Source organism: Podarcis muralis, chromosome 6 (assembly GCF_964188315.1).
Source record: "Podarcis muralis chromosome 6, rPodMur119.hap1.1, whole genome shotgun sequence".
In the NCBI taxonomy this organism is placed as follows: domain Eukaryota; kingdom Metazoa; phylum Chordata; class Lepidosauria; order Squamata; family Lacertidae; genus Podarcis; species Podarcis muralis.
Window position 1 is genome coordinate 89324492 of NC_135660.1, and position 16524 is coordinate 89341015.

At 47.1% G+C, this 16524-nt stretch overlaps 1 protein-coding gene across 2 annotated transcripts in view; it reads right to left on the reverse strand.

Annotated features, from left to right (window-relative positions):
* Positions 1-8324: 8324 nt before the first annotated feature.
* Positions 8325-16524, reverse strand: part of C6H10orf71 (chromosome 6 C10orf71 homolog) — a 34765-nt gene continuing 26565 nt past the window's right edge. For both annotated transcript variants that reach the window (XM_028728895.2, XM_028728894.2), the window contains 2 exons: positions 15359-15483; positions 8325-14122 (listed from right to left, as the gene is read on the reverse strand). In XM_028728895.2, the coding sequence (XP_028584728.2) occupies positions 9592-13953 (4362 nt within the window). In that variant the 5' untranslated portion in view covers positions 13954-14122; positions 15359-15483 and the 3' untranslated portion in view covers positions 8325-9591. The remainder of the gene's footprint in view (positions 14123-15358; positions 15484-16524) is intronic.

Sequence of the window (16524 nt, forward strand, 5' to 3'; positions counted from 1 at the left end):
CATATAGAGTCCTTATGTAGGTTTTCTATCGGTAGGAGAAAATAACCAATGCCAACCAGAGAATATTGAGAAGCAAAGCAGCTAGTAAGCATAATCTTTATTAAACTGTTGCAACAGGATGATCACCCCCACCACACAGGAGGGAGGAGGAACACTGAACATGGGTGTGCAAGCTCTTATATAGACTGTTGAAATTGCCTACCCTGTAGCTCAAGGTAAAAGTAAAGGTAAAGGGACCCCTGACTGTTAGGTCCAGTCGCGGACGACTCTGGGGTTGCGGCACTCATCTTGCTTTACTGGCCGTGGGAGCCTGTATACAGCTTCTGGGTCATGTGGCTAGCATGACAAAGCCACTTCTGGCGAACCAGAGCAGCGCACTGCTTCGTTTACCTTCCCGCCGAAGCAGTACCTATTTATCTACTTGCACTGGCATGCTTTTGAACTGCTAGGTGGGTAGGAGCTGGGACCGAACAATGGGAGCTCACCCCGTCGCAGGGATTCGAACCACCAACCTTCTGATTGGCAAGCTCTAGGCTCTGTGGTTTAGACCACAGCGCCACCCACACTGCATAGCTCAAGACCACCCCCGAAAACATCATACATATGGCAGTCTACAGCAGAATCCTGTCTGGCAGGACACCTGTTAATGGTCACTGATTGCTTTTACCTGGGCATCCTGGCCATTCTTTTGTGATGGTAAATACTCAGTTCCTGAATCCAGGTCACAGGTTCACCTTATTCATACACAGATGTGCCCTTAAGGCGGGATTTGTGAGCACAGAGACAATGGGGAGGCTTTTCCCATTTCCATCCAAACTGCAGAGGGATATTTGAGGTCAATTTGGGAGAGTCAAAATGGTTTCAGGATTGCTCTCCTGTACTATTTCAGACACGTGATTTATATACTTAGGTATGCGTTTGCCTTGTTCATTTATGAACATGTGATTTTTATATATGAGACCTTAGAATTCCTATAACAAAGTAAAAATCATAAAATTGTAGTTGAAAAGGACCACAAGGGTCATCCAGTCCAACCCGCTGCAATTCAGGAGACTTGCCCAATGTGAGGTTCGAACCCACAACCCTGAGATTAAGAGTCTCTTCTTCTAACAATTGAGCTACTGAAAGTTGTTGTTGTTTAGTCGTTTAGTCGTGTCCGACTCTTTGTGACCCCATGGACCAGAGCACGCCAGGCACTCCTGTCTTCCACTGCCTCCCGCAGTTTGGTCAAACTCATGCTGGTAGCTTCGAGAACACTGTCCAACCATCTCGTCCTCTGTCGTCCCCTTCTCCTTGTGCCCTCAATCTTTCCCAACATCAAGGTCTTTTCCAGGGCGTCTTCTCTTCTCATGAGGTGGCCAAAGTATTGGAGCCTCAGCTTCAGGATCTGTCCTTCCAGTGAGCACTCAGGGCTGACTTCCTTCAGAATGGATAGGTTTGATCTTCTTGCAGTCCATGGGACTCTCAAGAGTCTCCTCCAGCACCATAATTCAAAAGCATCAATTCTTCGGCGATCAGCCTTCTTTATGGTCCAGCTCTCACTTCCATACATCACTACTGGGAAAACCATAGCTTTAACTATTAACTACTGAAAGTAGAATTTGTAAAAGGATTTTGACACCTTTTTCTGAGCACTTGGGGTCCAAAGAAAGCAATTGGAAAGAAGACATTTGGTGAGACATTTAATTCCGAATCTGCTAGACAGAGCCAGACAGCGGATGATGACAGAGGGGTGTCCTGCCCCCACTGACATAAATCCTGGCTATGCCCATGACTCAAACCCTTGCCTAGAAAGCAAGCAGAAAATCTCTTGGACCTGTGCTTTTCAGAAAAGGACAAGCAGAAGCATAGCTGTCAACCGTCCCTTATTTGGTGGGAAACTCCCTTATCCCAGCGCTGTCTCCCACTGCTGTCCCTTATTGATGATGTCCCTTAAATTTCCCGGGTTTCAAAGGAAGCAGCTCCTCTCCCTCCCTCCCTGCCGGCCAGGGAGGAGGGAGGCTCCAACTGTGTTGCTTGGCTGTGTCGCTCACCCAATAGAGAGTCTAAGAATGACTGGGGGGTGGAGTTTGCATGCTTTGTGCCGATCAAATCGGCCGCGTTGCCTGGGGACTCGCCTTTGCTCAGAGCTTCCCAGCGGAGAGGTGACGTTGGTTTTCCTTGCTGCATCCCCTTTGCTGGGTTGCTGCGCTGTGGGAACCACCGCTTGAGGCTTCGTTTGGCTGCTGGCTGGGCTTTCTGCCTTTGGCCCGGAGGGGCTCAGATGTCGAACATACCTGTGCTGGGAAAATCCCTTATTTTGGCTGCTGATCCCTTATTTTTGAGGCTGCTGGTCCCTTATTTTCAAATCTGTAAGTTGACAGCTATAAGCAGAAGTGGGGATGAGCCCTCTATCCTCACACATAAAAAATAAAAATCTTTACTCAGACAGACAGACAACCCACCAGCTGCCTCCACATTGCATGGCAAGGCACCCCCCATCTGAACCTTCCAATACCATGAATAAGAGGCAAGACACCATCATTGGCTATATACCAGGGTGCTGTGCTAGGCCTGCCCTTGGAGGCCCACCCCCAAGGCCACTCACGATTGGCCAATTCAGTGAGCAGTCAGAACCCATCTCCCAGGTAGCAAACTCCACACAGAGGCTTCCTCAGGTGCTCTGGAAACTCCTTGGGGTTTTCTCGGGCCTTGGAGGGTGGAGGGGATGGTGGCCCACAGTGGCGCCCACCAAAGAAGGCGAGCAGGAATTATTATTATTTATTAAATTTGTATATTGCCCCCTACCTGCAGGTCTTATGGCAGTTTGCAACATAAAACCGCATTATAAAAACACAAAATACATAAGAAAAATTAAAAAAACAAGGGCGACTTCTCTTGCCCCCTCTCCCCAACGCATTTTAAGACAGTTTCAAATGTGATAGGAATTTTATGGTCTTAGATATATGGTAATGTTCCAACCAATGTACCAACCAAGCACGGACATAGATCAGCACAGGAAGACCGACCTGGAACCATTTTGATTCCTAAACTGACCAAATGTTTTCTCTGCAAGGTCAAAGTGGGAAACCTCCCATTGTCTCTTTCCTCACAAATCCTGTCTTAAGGGCACATTTAAGATATGAATAGGGTGTGAGCCTGTGACCTGGCCCAGGAACTAAGTATTTATCACTACAAAAGCATGGCCGGGCTCCCCAGGCAATCCAATCAAGTAACCTGCCAGACAGGAGATAAAGAACGACAGGAGAAAAACAACATTCAAGTTTCTGTTTTAGACCGCCTTTTCTGTGATGTAGGTGTGATGTATCTGAGGGGTGGTCTTAGGTTACACCCCTTCTGTGATGTATGCATGATGTTTCTGGGGGTGGTCTTGATCTACAGGGTGGCAATTTCAAAAGTCTTTATAAGGCCTTGCACGCCATTTTTCTGGGTTCCTCCTCTCTCCTGCGGGTGAGGGGAGACCCTGTTGCAACAGATCAATAAAGATCAAGCTTACTATCAGCTTTGCTTCTCAATATTCTCTGGTTGGCCTCTGTTATTCTCTCCTACCAATAGGGAACCTATGTAAGGACTCTATATGGACTCTTGGATACCCCATAAGGGGAAAGGGCAATTTTTGTTTACAACACAAACATGCAAGGAATCAGTGCTAACGTGCAGATGGGGTAAGCGCATTTAAATGTGGCTGGGCGCATGTAGGAAGCAAATGCAGGCAACATCGTTTCCTTACAAATCAGGCTCTGCTGTTGAGAGTTTTGGGGTTCAGCTGGAGACAGAGAAAGCTGGAAATAGCGGCGCTGGTAACTGCATTTGTGCAGTCAGTTGCTGATTTTCACTTCCCTTGTTTCTGTTTGATAGCTCATTGTCTCTGCTTGGGTCAGCTTCCCTGGGAACTTCTCCTGCTCCCCTGGGAAAATGAGTTGCCAAGGAGAGAGAGAAGATAAGCAGAGATCAACAGCCTGCATTTGAGACAGTAGCTTGAGCTCAACTGACCGAGAGAGCCTGGCTCAAACAAGGCCACTTTCCACACGTAGACTTGAAATTAAAAAATTAAGGTCTTAGATATATATAATAAATGTTCATGACTGCATCTATAAACCACATGTCTGAAACCCCACAGAAAAAGTCCTGAAACCATTTTGTCCCTCCCAAGTTGACCTCAAATATTTCTCTGCAAGGTCGAAGGAAAATGGAAAAGCCTCCCTGTGGTCTTTTTGTTCACAAATCCTGTCTTAAGGGTATGTCTGTGTATGAATAGGGTGAGCCTGTGACCTGGCTCAGGAGCTAAGTATTTATCATTACAAAAGACTGGCCAGGCTCCCCAGGTAATCCAATCAAGTGACCATAAACAGGTAACCTGTCAGACAGGAGATAAACAGACCACCCTTTCTGTGATGTAGGTATGATGTATCTGGGGGGGGGGGTCCTCTGTCGTCCCCTTCTCCTTGTGCCCTCCATCTTTCCCAACATCAGGATCTTTTCCAGGGAGTCTTCTCTTCTCATGAGGTGGCCAAAGTATTGGAGCCTCAGCTTCACGATCTGTCCTTCCAGTGAGCACTCAGGGCTGATTTCCTTCAGAATGGATCGGTTTGATCTTCTTGCAGCCCATGGGACTCTCAAGAGTCTCCTCCAGCACCAGAATTCAAAAGCATCAATTCTTCGGCGATCAGCCTTCTTTATGGTCCAGCTCTCACTTCCCTGCATCACTACTGGGAAAACCATAGCTTTTACTATATGGACCTTTGTTGGCAAGGTGATGTCTCTGCTTTTTAAGATGCTGTCTAGGTTTGTCATTGCTTTTCTCACAAGAAGCAGGCGTCTTTTAATTTCGTGGCTGCTGTCACCATCTGCACCAATATTACTTACAAGGGCTACTCACTTGTATGCAATATACAGCTGTCTACATACCCAGAGACAAACTGCTTAATAAAGATGCACAGAAGTGCACATACAATAAGGGATAAGTGCCACAGGTGATGTGCTGGAACCAGTCCTCTGTTTCTACTTGATAATAGAAAAAGGATGTTCTTGATATCGAAGGTCTAACCAATAAGTTTCCTGCTTGGGTGGCGTTCGACATAAACTCGCTAACACATTCCGGTGGAATTTGGGATACATTCAGCCTTGGCGATGCTGGAGATGGAAGCGCTGAGAATCGAAAGGTTTCAGCATGCAACTTGCTAATTGATTGTTTATGATCCCAACAGGTACAAATGGGAATTGCCCGTTTTAATCGTCTGCGCTTCTCTGGTTCAATGTTCCTAACTTTCTTTTCTAATTAAGTTGGATTTGCTTTGTCATCTGAACCGGCTCCCCTTCCAGCAGTCCTTCTGCCTCAGAATTGCCCTTTATTAAATTTCAGCATTCCGCTTCCCCCGAGAGACTTAAGTGCAGCTGTAACGCATGCATTACTTCTCCCTTTGGCTCCGTGGAGCCTGAGCTCTTTGCAGGCACTGATTTTAAGAGCTCAGCTGTATAAGGTGTGGCGTGTTAAAGCAGCAGGATTCCCAGCCACCAATATGATAGAACTGTGTGCCTCCCCAGTCCAATTGGGAGCCCAGTTCAGATCACTCTTGACCCAGGATGGTCCAGATCCAGCCGCCAGATCCAGATCGTAACCTGGAAAAAAAACAAATCCTATGGACTTGGATTGGGAAACTTGGGGTTCCCCTCTCCCACATAAAGGTAAAGGGACCCCTGACCATTAGGTCCAGTCGTGGCCGACTCTGGGGTTGTGGCACTCATCTCGCTTTACTGGCCGAGGGAGCCGGCATACAGCTTCTGGGTCATGTGGCCAGCATGACTAAGCCACTTCTGGCGAAGCAGAGCAGTGCACGGAATGGCCGTTTACCTTCCCGCCAGAGAGGTACCTATTTATGTACTTGCACTTCGACGTGCTTTCGAACTGCTAGGTTGGCAGGAGCAGGGACCGAGCAACGGGAGCTCACCCCGTCACGGGGATTCGAACCGCCGACCTTCTGATTGGCAAGTCCTAGGCTCTGTGGTTTAACCTACAGTGCCACCCGCGTCCCCCTCTCCCACATAGGTAGATGGAATTTGGTGGCAAAATAGCCTCTACTGAGTTGATGGACCCTGCCAATTTTCAGACAGGTAGCTCCAGTTCTTTTTGTGCTAGTCACCTTTAAAGTTTGGTATGTTTTTTCCCCTAATCTTAAAGTCACTTCTCCACATTTCCATTTGCAATCTTCTTTTAGAAATGTCTCCGTGAAAAATCCACCAGCATTTTAGTGCAAACATCTCCTAACAAACACATTTGTTTGCAATTTTGCTAAATGTACAGATTATTTTTGTAAAACAGTTCTTCCCAAATAGTTCATTTCCATATGTTATTTTCACCAACATACGTGTTTCTGTGAAAAAGCTTTACCCCGGCAATTAGATTGCAAAGTTCAGAGAAGTGCAAATCTCAAAGGATGTCAGTGTTTTGGTTTACCTATTTATGAATGTGTGAATTAGGTGGATTTACTGTTAAATTCTGTCTAGGTCATAAATGGAAAGTGCTTCAAAAGCACTTTCCATTAATGAGGAACAAACCTAGACAGCATCTTAAAAAGCAGAGACATCACCGTGCCAACAAAGGTCCTCCATACACCCCAAAAGCCCATTCCCAAGCTTGCAAAATTTGTTTCCAACACCCTTGCTCTTCTTTTACTTTAAAATTCATTGCGAGGCCAAACAGGTCCAGTTGTTTACCTGTGTGTCCACCTGCCATCCCTGAACAACAGCACAGAGGGGGTTTTGAATCATAGAATCATAGAGTTGGAATAGACCACAAGGGCCATTGAGTCCAACCCCCTGCCAAGCAGGAAACACCACCAGACACCATTTTGACTGGGAAAACAGTGAGCAAAGGATTAAATTCCCTTCCCTTAAGTGCCATGGTCCCAATCCAACTCTCCCACCCTGCCCCAGTCCTGCAGCTGTGATTCAAGTTTTTAAATCGCTATGGGAGATCGTCATCATCGATCTCTCGCATCCACAAGCATCCTTGTGTTCATACTTGAGAAACTGGGGAACTTGTAGAGGTCCTGTCCTATGGACCACAGTGAATACTTTCTTCTCCTTTCTTTCCCTCTGCATTATTTTGTTCTGCTGGGGAGATTTCTGGGCCTCTGTAATCCAAGAGCTGGAAGGGGAACATCAGGCAAATTGATTTGCAATAATTCAGTATTATTACTGCTGCTGTTGAAGAGGCACTATCTGAAATTCTGGCACACAGCAATGGGGCCTGTTGATCGAGAGCACTAGTTCTCTATTGCAACTGCTCCACTCAGGGTCCAGTTTTTATTGGATCAACTATAATAGCCAATTCGGCCGCTCCTCTTAGCCACCCCTCTGACTGGAAGCCACAATGCCCAAGGTCAGAGAAGCGCACTGAAATATAAAAGTAGACCCTCCAAGCGTCCCTATTTTCCAGGGACTGCCCTGGATTTACAGAAGCTGTCCCAGTTTCTGATTTGATCCCAGAATGTCCTGCTTTTCCTTAAAGGTAAAGGGACCCCTGACAGTTAAGTCCAGGCACGAACGACTCTGGGGTTGCGGTGCTCATCTCGCTTTACAGGCCGAGGGAGCTGGTGTTTGTCTGCTCTGCAGAGTTTTTCCCAGGTCATGTGGCCAGCATGACTAAGCCGCTTCTGGTGCAGTGGAACACCGACACCAGAGCAGTGCATGGAAACACCATTTACTTTCCCGCCAGAGCGGTACCTATTAATCTACTTGCACCTTTTAGCGTGCTTTCGAACTCCTAGGTTGGCAGGAGCTGGGACCGAACAACGGGAGCTCACCCCATTGTGGCGATTCGAACTGTGATCTTCTGATCGGCAAGCCCAAGGCTCAGTGGTTTAGACCACAGCTCCACCCGTGTCCCTATTTTCATTGGAGAAATGTTGGAGGGTATGGAGCTATGTGATCCCTGAGCCAAGGAGATAAATAACTATATAGCCTTTAGAAGACACCTGATGGCAGCCCTGTATAGGGAAGATTTTATGTTTAATGTTTTATTATGTTTTTATGTATGTTGGAAGCTGCCCAGAGTGGCTAGGGCAACCCAGTCAGAAGGGCGGGGTATAAATAATAATTTTATTATTATTATTATTAAGGAATAAGACATCCGTATTTTAATCCGAGAGACATTGGAGGGTATGTAAAAACTGGGCAGCACACCTTACCCCCCACCATTTATGTGTAGATACGAGCAATTGCAATATTTTTATTCCAAACCCTACTTCCAAGTTCATGCAGGGATTTGCAGCCAGGCACATTACACAAACACAGCCAAGGTCTGAGGTTCACCACCACCACCATAAGGGATAGAAACTAGCTTTATTTAAAAATGAAGGCATGGGCTGACAAGGATCTTCCCTTTATTTCTTACGCTGAGGTGACTACTATCAATTAATCCTTTCTATTATGACAAATGAAATGCTGGTTTTGAAATCTTCCCCAGGTTCTGTCCTCTGTCCGAAAGTTCTCATATATGGGATTGCAGATGCGAAAGAGATATGTAGGACATTGTGACAATATCCTTTTCTGTAGCTCCTTTCTAAAGCAGTTCCTGTCCCACAAAGAGGGTTCATTCTGAGTTTGTATTTGTACCCTACTAGTCTCTTTAGGCCAGAATGGCATGGGAAGAGTGTTTCTGAAGAACTGCATTCAGTTGTCCTCAAGTGGAAACTCTGACATGTCTTCTTCATAAGAATGCACATCCCTCGAATCTTGTAATCCACTTTGCCACAACAGAGGAGGCTCTGAACCCTTGTAGCTTGGAGACCATCATGATAGGAGACTTAACATTTCTAAGAAATTGCTCTCAATTTCCACCTTCATCGGGACAGTTGTCTCTGACTTGTCTTTTATAGGCACAGACATGTGGTTGCCCAAACTGTACAAGCAGTGAAAAAATGGCAGGGGGGGGGGAGGAGGAAAAGTTAGCATGTGCCAATGAAAAAGGTAGCAACCAGATCTTATTCAACCACTCACTCAGTTTCCAAACCTGAAGTTTTATCCCAAAGTGATATTTCTGAGCATGTGCTCTCCGTGGGCATGAATCATGCGTGTGAAAGTTTGTCCCAAAGTGACTCTTCAGCTGTACACTCTGCAAAAATATTTAGGCTGCTGCACATATCCAGGCCAAAGTATTTCTGTATTGTACATCCAATGTACAATACATGGTTGTTAATGAATTTGGTTTTTTGGGCGCGTACAAGTGAGTTCTCATTCGTACATTTGATTCTCACCACCACGTATCTTTTGTCTCTAAATCATGTGCCAAGCTGAAATGGCTGCCTTCTGCTTGTATGTTTGTTTTCTAAAGGGTAATCTGTCCATTATTCTCCATCATTCTAGTCACTCAAGCAGTGGGGAAGAGAAGCTGCAGCCACCATCATGCTTTTCCTTTATGTCAATTTGGCGTTCATCTCATCAGCAAATTTATATCAAGAGACCACAGCTCAGTTTTCCTTCTAACACAATTGCCTTTGAAATTTGTACCGATATTATTTAGGGTGTGTGTGTTCGTTTTCAGGTGCGTTAGGTCTGTGTTTCTAAAATAATAGCGAGCACCTTGTGTTCTCACGACACACCTTCCACAGCAAAATCTTCAAGCGCGCCCATTGAAATGATGTCAGCATCATCAGGGAGGCTCACATCCTTCTCGAAGTTATACTGTGACCCATCCACTTCGTGACTGTGAACATCACACACGGCAGGCTCAATATAAGGTTGACTCCCGAGAGGTTCTGGGTACTGGCCACCTTGTGACCAGTCTGAAGTCGATTCCAAGAGGGCTCTTTGCATAAGGGAAGCCGATTCAGAAAACTGAGATGGCGATGCCTGTACCGGAACAGATGAAACTCTGGTTGGGAGAGTACTGGGGTACAAGACGTAAGAAGAAGGGACACTCTCTGAAGAGGGCGTTTGAGACAAGTTCCTTTTTGAAGGAGGGATCGAGAGCTGGATATACCTTCCGCTCTCTGGATCATAAAAGGTCTTAAACTGAACAGGTAAATCTACAATGAAATACTCTCCTGAATCTGGATCCTGAAGCAGCTTACGCTGGGTTGTGGCAGGTAAAGAGGGCGTGGGACTTAATGATGGGGCAGGTTGTAGCCTCACCAGGTGAGATTCTGATGGTGTCAAAGAAGAATTAAGGCATATTGGCGAGAGTGAGGACTGGACCGGTTGCATAGTTCCGATATCGCCGCCGTGGGATGGAGCTTCGTCCTGTAGCCTTTTCTGCTGTGCCTCTGTTTTCTTCCTCTTGCTTGCCAGTTTCTTTGCCCGCCGTAACGCCTTTTCTGATTTGGGTGGTACAGCCGGGGGTTTGGCTGCTGTCTTCGCCATCTGAAGTCTCTCGTTTGCAACAGGAGAGCTGCCAGCATCTCCCGAGAGTTGACTTGTCTGCATCAGATCAAATGGCTCCAAGGTAGAAGACCTCTTTCCGCTCTCTGTTCCTCCTTGCAATGAAGAGGAACTTGTTATTCTTTCAGCCTGTGGTACATTGGAGACTGCAGATGTATCTGAAAAAGGACTTGTGAAGGTAGATTGCATCGCGCTGTGTGACCTTGGACTTGGTATGGTGGAAACGGTTAGGGTACCCGATGATGCTGATGTGTCCCGGAAAACTTCACTGGAAGCATGAGAATAGGGCTCCGATATCGTGGGAGATCTCATCTCTTGACTTATTATCTTTTTCACACAAGAACCACCTCTGCGTTTAGATAAGAGATTGTTCTTAAAATAGTTCACCTTTTCTCTCACAGGGCACTTTTGCCTGTTTTGTGCTGGGTCACCTTCCAAACTAAGAGTCGATTGGCTGGAAGAATTACGCCTCAGTTTCCCAGCCCTAGCCTTTCCTTTGTCTCTGGCCAACTGTTTCTCGTCGCTTTTCAAACTTTGCTGTGATAACCCTGGTGTAATATTAGCTCCTTCATCTTCTCCCACCAATTCCTGCATATAGACTCCTTCTGGTCCTTCTCTAAGAGTGTATCCTGTTGTTAAGGGGCTTTTCCGTACCACTTGACAGCTCACACTGCCTGGGATGGATCTTGACTCATCAGCATCTCTGCCTGTTGCAGCATCCCTCACATCCTGCTGGCTTCTGTTTCTTGACGAAAACAAGTCCACCTCTTGAATGTTTGGAGTAGAACGAAGGGGCCCAAAAGTCTGCCTTTCAGCCTCCGCGTGACTGCCAGTGATGGCTTCTTCACAGGACAAAGACCTGAGCAGAGGCAACTTGACTGCTTTTATCACCGGCGACGACTTAAACGTGTTGTCTTTAATCATGAACATATTGGGCTTCAGTGAACTTGGTGAAGTTGGTGTTAGCGACTCTTCCAGCTTAGCTTCTGATGCCGAATCCATGCTTTCCCACTTGTCTTCTCTCTTCTCCTTCACGTCTGTTTCTTGCGCTGCCTTCTCCTTTTTACCCTGCTCTTCCTGCTCCTCATGCTTCTCATCCGTGTGACAGCCACGGATGCTCAGATGGTAGTCATGCAGTTGCTTCTCCCCCCCTGACTTCTCCTCCCCCTCTTCTTTGCTACCTAGCTTTTCTTCTGCACTCCACTCATTCTTACTCCTCTGGCTTTCTTGATGGCATGCTTTCTGAAAGAGCTGCATTAGAGAAAAAGAGTCGTCGTGAAATGGCTGGTCTATAATGGAGACAAAAGATTGTTCAGAAGAGCTGGTGCTCCTTTTGCCTCGGTGTTCATTTCCAGTCGGTGGGCAGGCTTGGTTTCCACTATCATTTATGTTCTCCTCAGGTGTGAAAAATAAATATGGGGATACCTGGGGTTCCGCATCAGCACTGTGACTTGGAGCGACTTGTTTACTTTTAAGATCCTGCAGTTGGAAACTTTGAACATGTGCTTCTGGGTCAGTTGGCACATCTGCAAGGTGAGAGTTGGGTGGAGAATATTGTCTTAAACGGTGCTCATTTGGGTGGAAGTCAGCCAGAGATGACATCTCACTGTCCTCTGGAGTCAGGTAGCTGTCAATGAAATGCCCAGAGGAATTGGTGGCATTGGTGCTGTCCATTTGTTCAGAAGGCTTATGACCTGTTTTGTCAGCCTCAACCATTTTTTTATTGCTTCCTTCTAGCGCATTGGCGGCTGTGACGCTTGCTTTTATGCCGTCTTGCTCCTTAATCTTTTTGTCCTCAAGGGTTCTTAGGAGAGGGGAGGGACTGTAAGTGCTTTTCACACGTTTTCGGATATCCTTCAGGTTGAACAGCAAACTCGGTGCTTTCGACTTATAATTGTTCTGAGAAGAATAGAATATTCTCTCCTCTGTTTCTTTGGCGGTTCCAGTTTCAGAAATGGGAGGAGCTTCCAGAAATGACTGGCCTTCTGAGGGCTCTCTCTCTTGTTTACGTGGTAGGACTGGAGTTAAAAGTTTTGAGATGTTGAAAGAAGGACTAGAGGGGTCAGATGGAGCCATGTGGGACTCATCTGCGGATGTTTCGGCAATGGGAGTGATGTCAGGTGGCTTTCTGTACGAGGAGTCCTTCGTTCTTAGCACTTCTGGTGCAATCTCCTGCGTCAGCTCCATTCCTCCAAGCTCTTTCTTTTGTTTCCTCCAAGGTGGACAAACATTTTTCAGCTCAGACTTAAATTCTGAATTGCTAGTCTTCTCTGACAACACAGTAACTTGAGGCGCTATCGCTTCTGGTGGAGCAGAGGCCTGAGGCAGAGATTGTGGTGGAGTGGAAGGCTTCAGTGACACGGAAACCTGCGGAGATGGTGGAAAAGAGGTTTCAGATGTAAGGGATGGTGATGTAGGAATCCTGTGCACAGGTGGTGGCAGATCAGAAGCTTGGGGTGGCAACACCTGTGAAACAATGTCTTTAGCATTAGCCTGAGGAGGAAAAGGCACCTGGGCTAGAGGTAATGGAGAGAGAGAGCCTTGAGAGAGTGGTTTTTGTGGAAAGGCACCTGAGAAATCCTGTTCTGAAATTACGGGAGCTGTGACCTTCGGGGGAGATGGTTTACATTCATGAATACAGGCCTCTCTAAAGAAAGGTGTTTCTTCAAAGTATATCAGGTTTCCTTCTTTGAGGATAATTTCAGTAGGCCCGTCTGCCTCAAGTTTTTTATGATGCAGATTCCACGATTCAAAAGCACTGTTCTCGCTGTGTAGAAAGATGCCCTTTCTAGCTGGCTCTTTGGCTTTCCCAGTTCGGTTTTTTGCCGCCTTTCTTGAGACGGCGGAGACACTGGACATTCGAATATTTGAAGCGTCGGCCTGACGATAAAAACCACGTGGACCGTGACAGGCCAAATCCATTTTGTTCTGCCTTCTGTGAAGTTCGTGCAGTTCGGGCCTCCCGCTTGCGTTTGCCACGTCCTGGAACGGCTCAGAAAACTCAGAGAGTTCCTTCTGGATGTTTAAAATGGTTTTGCCACCCCAGAAAGCCATGTCGCCTCCACAAACTAAGGGGAGTTTTGTCAAGCTGTTTCTAACCGGTTGCTTGGCTGTTGCTGAAGCCTCCTGGTTCTCAGCTTTATCAAAGGTCTTTATCAAGGAGGAAACTTTTGAGGTATGTTTATAATTGCGCAGAGTAGGCACTGGCAAACCCAGCTTCATCCTAATGCTTGGGGTGATGTTTATAGCGGCGTTTTGACCTTCTTGGGTGTCGTTTGGAAACTGCTGGAATGTTGAATGCTCCTCGGCTTTTGGCAGTCCCTTGTTAGGGGGAGTATTTTTCTTGATGGCATGGTTCCGCGGGCCTTGGGGAAATTTGCTCGAGAACTGGTGGGAGATGTTGGGTGAAACAACTGGATCGGCCTCCGCGTAAGATGATTCGAGCTCAGCCACACACAGACTTTTGAAGGCTCGGTCGGTGAGGCTGCAGACTTCTCTGTCTGTGTCATCCAGGAAGCTCCCAATGCTGGAGGAGTCGCTTTGCCCATCGGTGTGCTTCTTATTCACTTGCATTGTCCATATGAGTCATGAACAGAACAGTCAAAAGAGCAATCTCACGTACAGAACGGGTAGGCAATTCTTTCAGCTACCGTATCTCAGCCTTCGACATCTTTCGGCGACCTTCCTCCTCAAGAATGCACAGCTTTACATTCATTTATTGTGTGGAAGCACAAATAGGGCCCTGCAAATTGAACACATAAAATCAGTTATTGTAGTGTATCGTAGTTGACACGTGAACTTTCCCCCTGTTTAGTTCCATCGTTGAGTCTCAGGTTAATCTGATTATGTCCTTCCAGAATCAGGTTGTGTGGCAAATTCTTACATATTAGCCTGTTCACATGTTTCTCACATATGGGGGTTTACCATGATTACCTGGAGTAGCAGCATGTTTTTAGTACCACCCACAACATAGCTTCTCCGGTCCGGGAATCTGCGTGTTTTTACATGAGTAGAATGTGTCCTTTTATTTAAAATGCATCTCTGGGTTATTTGTGGGGCATAGGAATTCGTTCACCCCCCCCCCAAAAAAAATATAGTCCAGCCCCCCACAAGGTCTGAGGGACAGTGGACCGGCCCCCTGCTGAAAAAGTTTGCTGACCCCTGGTTGAATATGGCCACAAGAAATTTACTGGTACAGCTAAGAATATGCCTATCACACACACACAATTTTTAAAAATGGCTTCCCATACTTTCCCGTGTATTAGATGAGGGTTTTTTTACTCTAAAATAAAGTTTAAAATGGGGGGTGTCGTCTTATACATGGACAGTGCAGAAGCACTGGAGAGCCAGTGCAGTAGCGGTAGGAGAGCCAGTGTGGTGTAGTGGTTAAGAGCGGTGGACTCGTAATCTGGTGAACCGGGTTCGATTCCCTGCTCCTCCACATGCAGCTGCTGGGTGACCTTGGGCTAGTCACACTTCTCTGAAGTCTCTCAGTCCCACCCACCTCACAGAGTGTTTGTTGTGGGGGAGGAAAGGAAAGGAGAATGTTAGCCGCTTTGAGACTCCTTCGGGTAGTGATAAAGCAGGATATCAAATCCAGACTCTTACAGTGCAGAGCGGGGACGGGTGATTGGTTGCAGCCGCGAGCAGGATCTAGAGATTGGGTGGGTGAATGGTGTCTGCTGCAAGGGCTGCTTTTTATTGGCTGCTGCTTTGTCAATTGTGTGGGTTATTTGTGGATGCGGCAAGGGCTGCTTTGGATTGACTGCCACCTTGGCAATTTGGTGTGCGTTGCTTGCGATGGTTAGCGTTCACCAGCTGGGTGACAACTCTGGGCCATCTCCCCCCAATTTTCTTTAATTTTAGCCCCCCAAAATAGGGGGCGTCTTATACATGGGGGGCGTCTTATAGACAGAAAAGTACGGCAGCTTTTGTTTTAATATTGGCTACCAGTTCACTTCAAAGTGCTTGTACATACCTTGAAAGCCCTTAACACTTAGGTCCTGAATGCCTGAAGAAGTTCTTCTTCTCCTCCCAATCTGCCAGTGCTTTAATATCTTCCGCTGAAGACCTTTTTCAGGCACTGCCTTTCTCACAGGTACGCTGTTGGATAACAAAGGAAAGTACTTTTTTTTCCAGAAATGGCGCCCCGGTTGTGAAACACCATCCCTATAGCCCATCCTATTTTTCTAGAAAAAGAGGTGCCGGAACTCACCACGAACATCTCCCTCATTCTCTCAGAATGGTAATGGTGCCCACTGGTGAGTTGCTGGAACCCAGCTGAGAGGTGCTGGAACTGGAACTGCCTATAGTGGCTTTGCTGGAGTCTAAGCTGCGTTCTTTATAGAGCAGGCTTCCTCAACCTCGGCCCTCCATATGTTTTTTGGCCTACAAAGCCACTTCCAACCTCGGGAGGAGGTGGTGTTGCGGGCATCACGCCCCCCAACACACGCGCGGAGGCTGGCTCCCAGCCCCGCGCGATCTGAGGAATCCTCGGCCGCGTCATCCCTGGGCCAGCCAATAGGCTGGCCCAGGGGGTGTGGCTTGCCTCATTTAAGGCAAGCGCGGCCGAGAATCTCCCTCTTTGTTTCCCACCCACCCGCCCTTCAAGGTTCCTCTTTTGACCTTGCTATGGACCTCGGTTGGTCGCTGTTAAGGGGCCTGGTAGGAATTTTTTCCACTTGGCAAATTGGCACCAGCCATTTTGGTTTTTCGCCTACCTCGTAGCAAATCGTCACAACTTTCTCGGCTTTGACGGTTAGGCATTGGTATGGGTATTGTTATGTAGATGTATGGAGGGGAGGAGCGCCATCACCTCCCCCCCAAAATCGAAGTGTAGTCCGGTAAAGGATTCCGGGGGGCGTTGCCCCGTCCGAAGCCTAGGGAGGCCAGGGCCCAAGGCACGCCCCCGAGCGTTGACCCCGGGGGAGTGCCTTGTTGATGTGCATCAGCAGGACTCCCCCTGCTGGTGTTAACCCTTCCCGGTCTTCAAGCGAGCAGGCTGAAGCCGGATAGTCGATAGGACCAATGCCTAAGCCAATACCGCTCATCACCTGTAACCAATAAAGTTGTGGTCTAATTTTAGCCATTAAACTAAATTACTGTGTCCTGTGTATTTATTTCTACTGGTGGGAGGCAGGATCT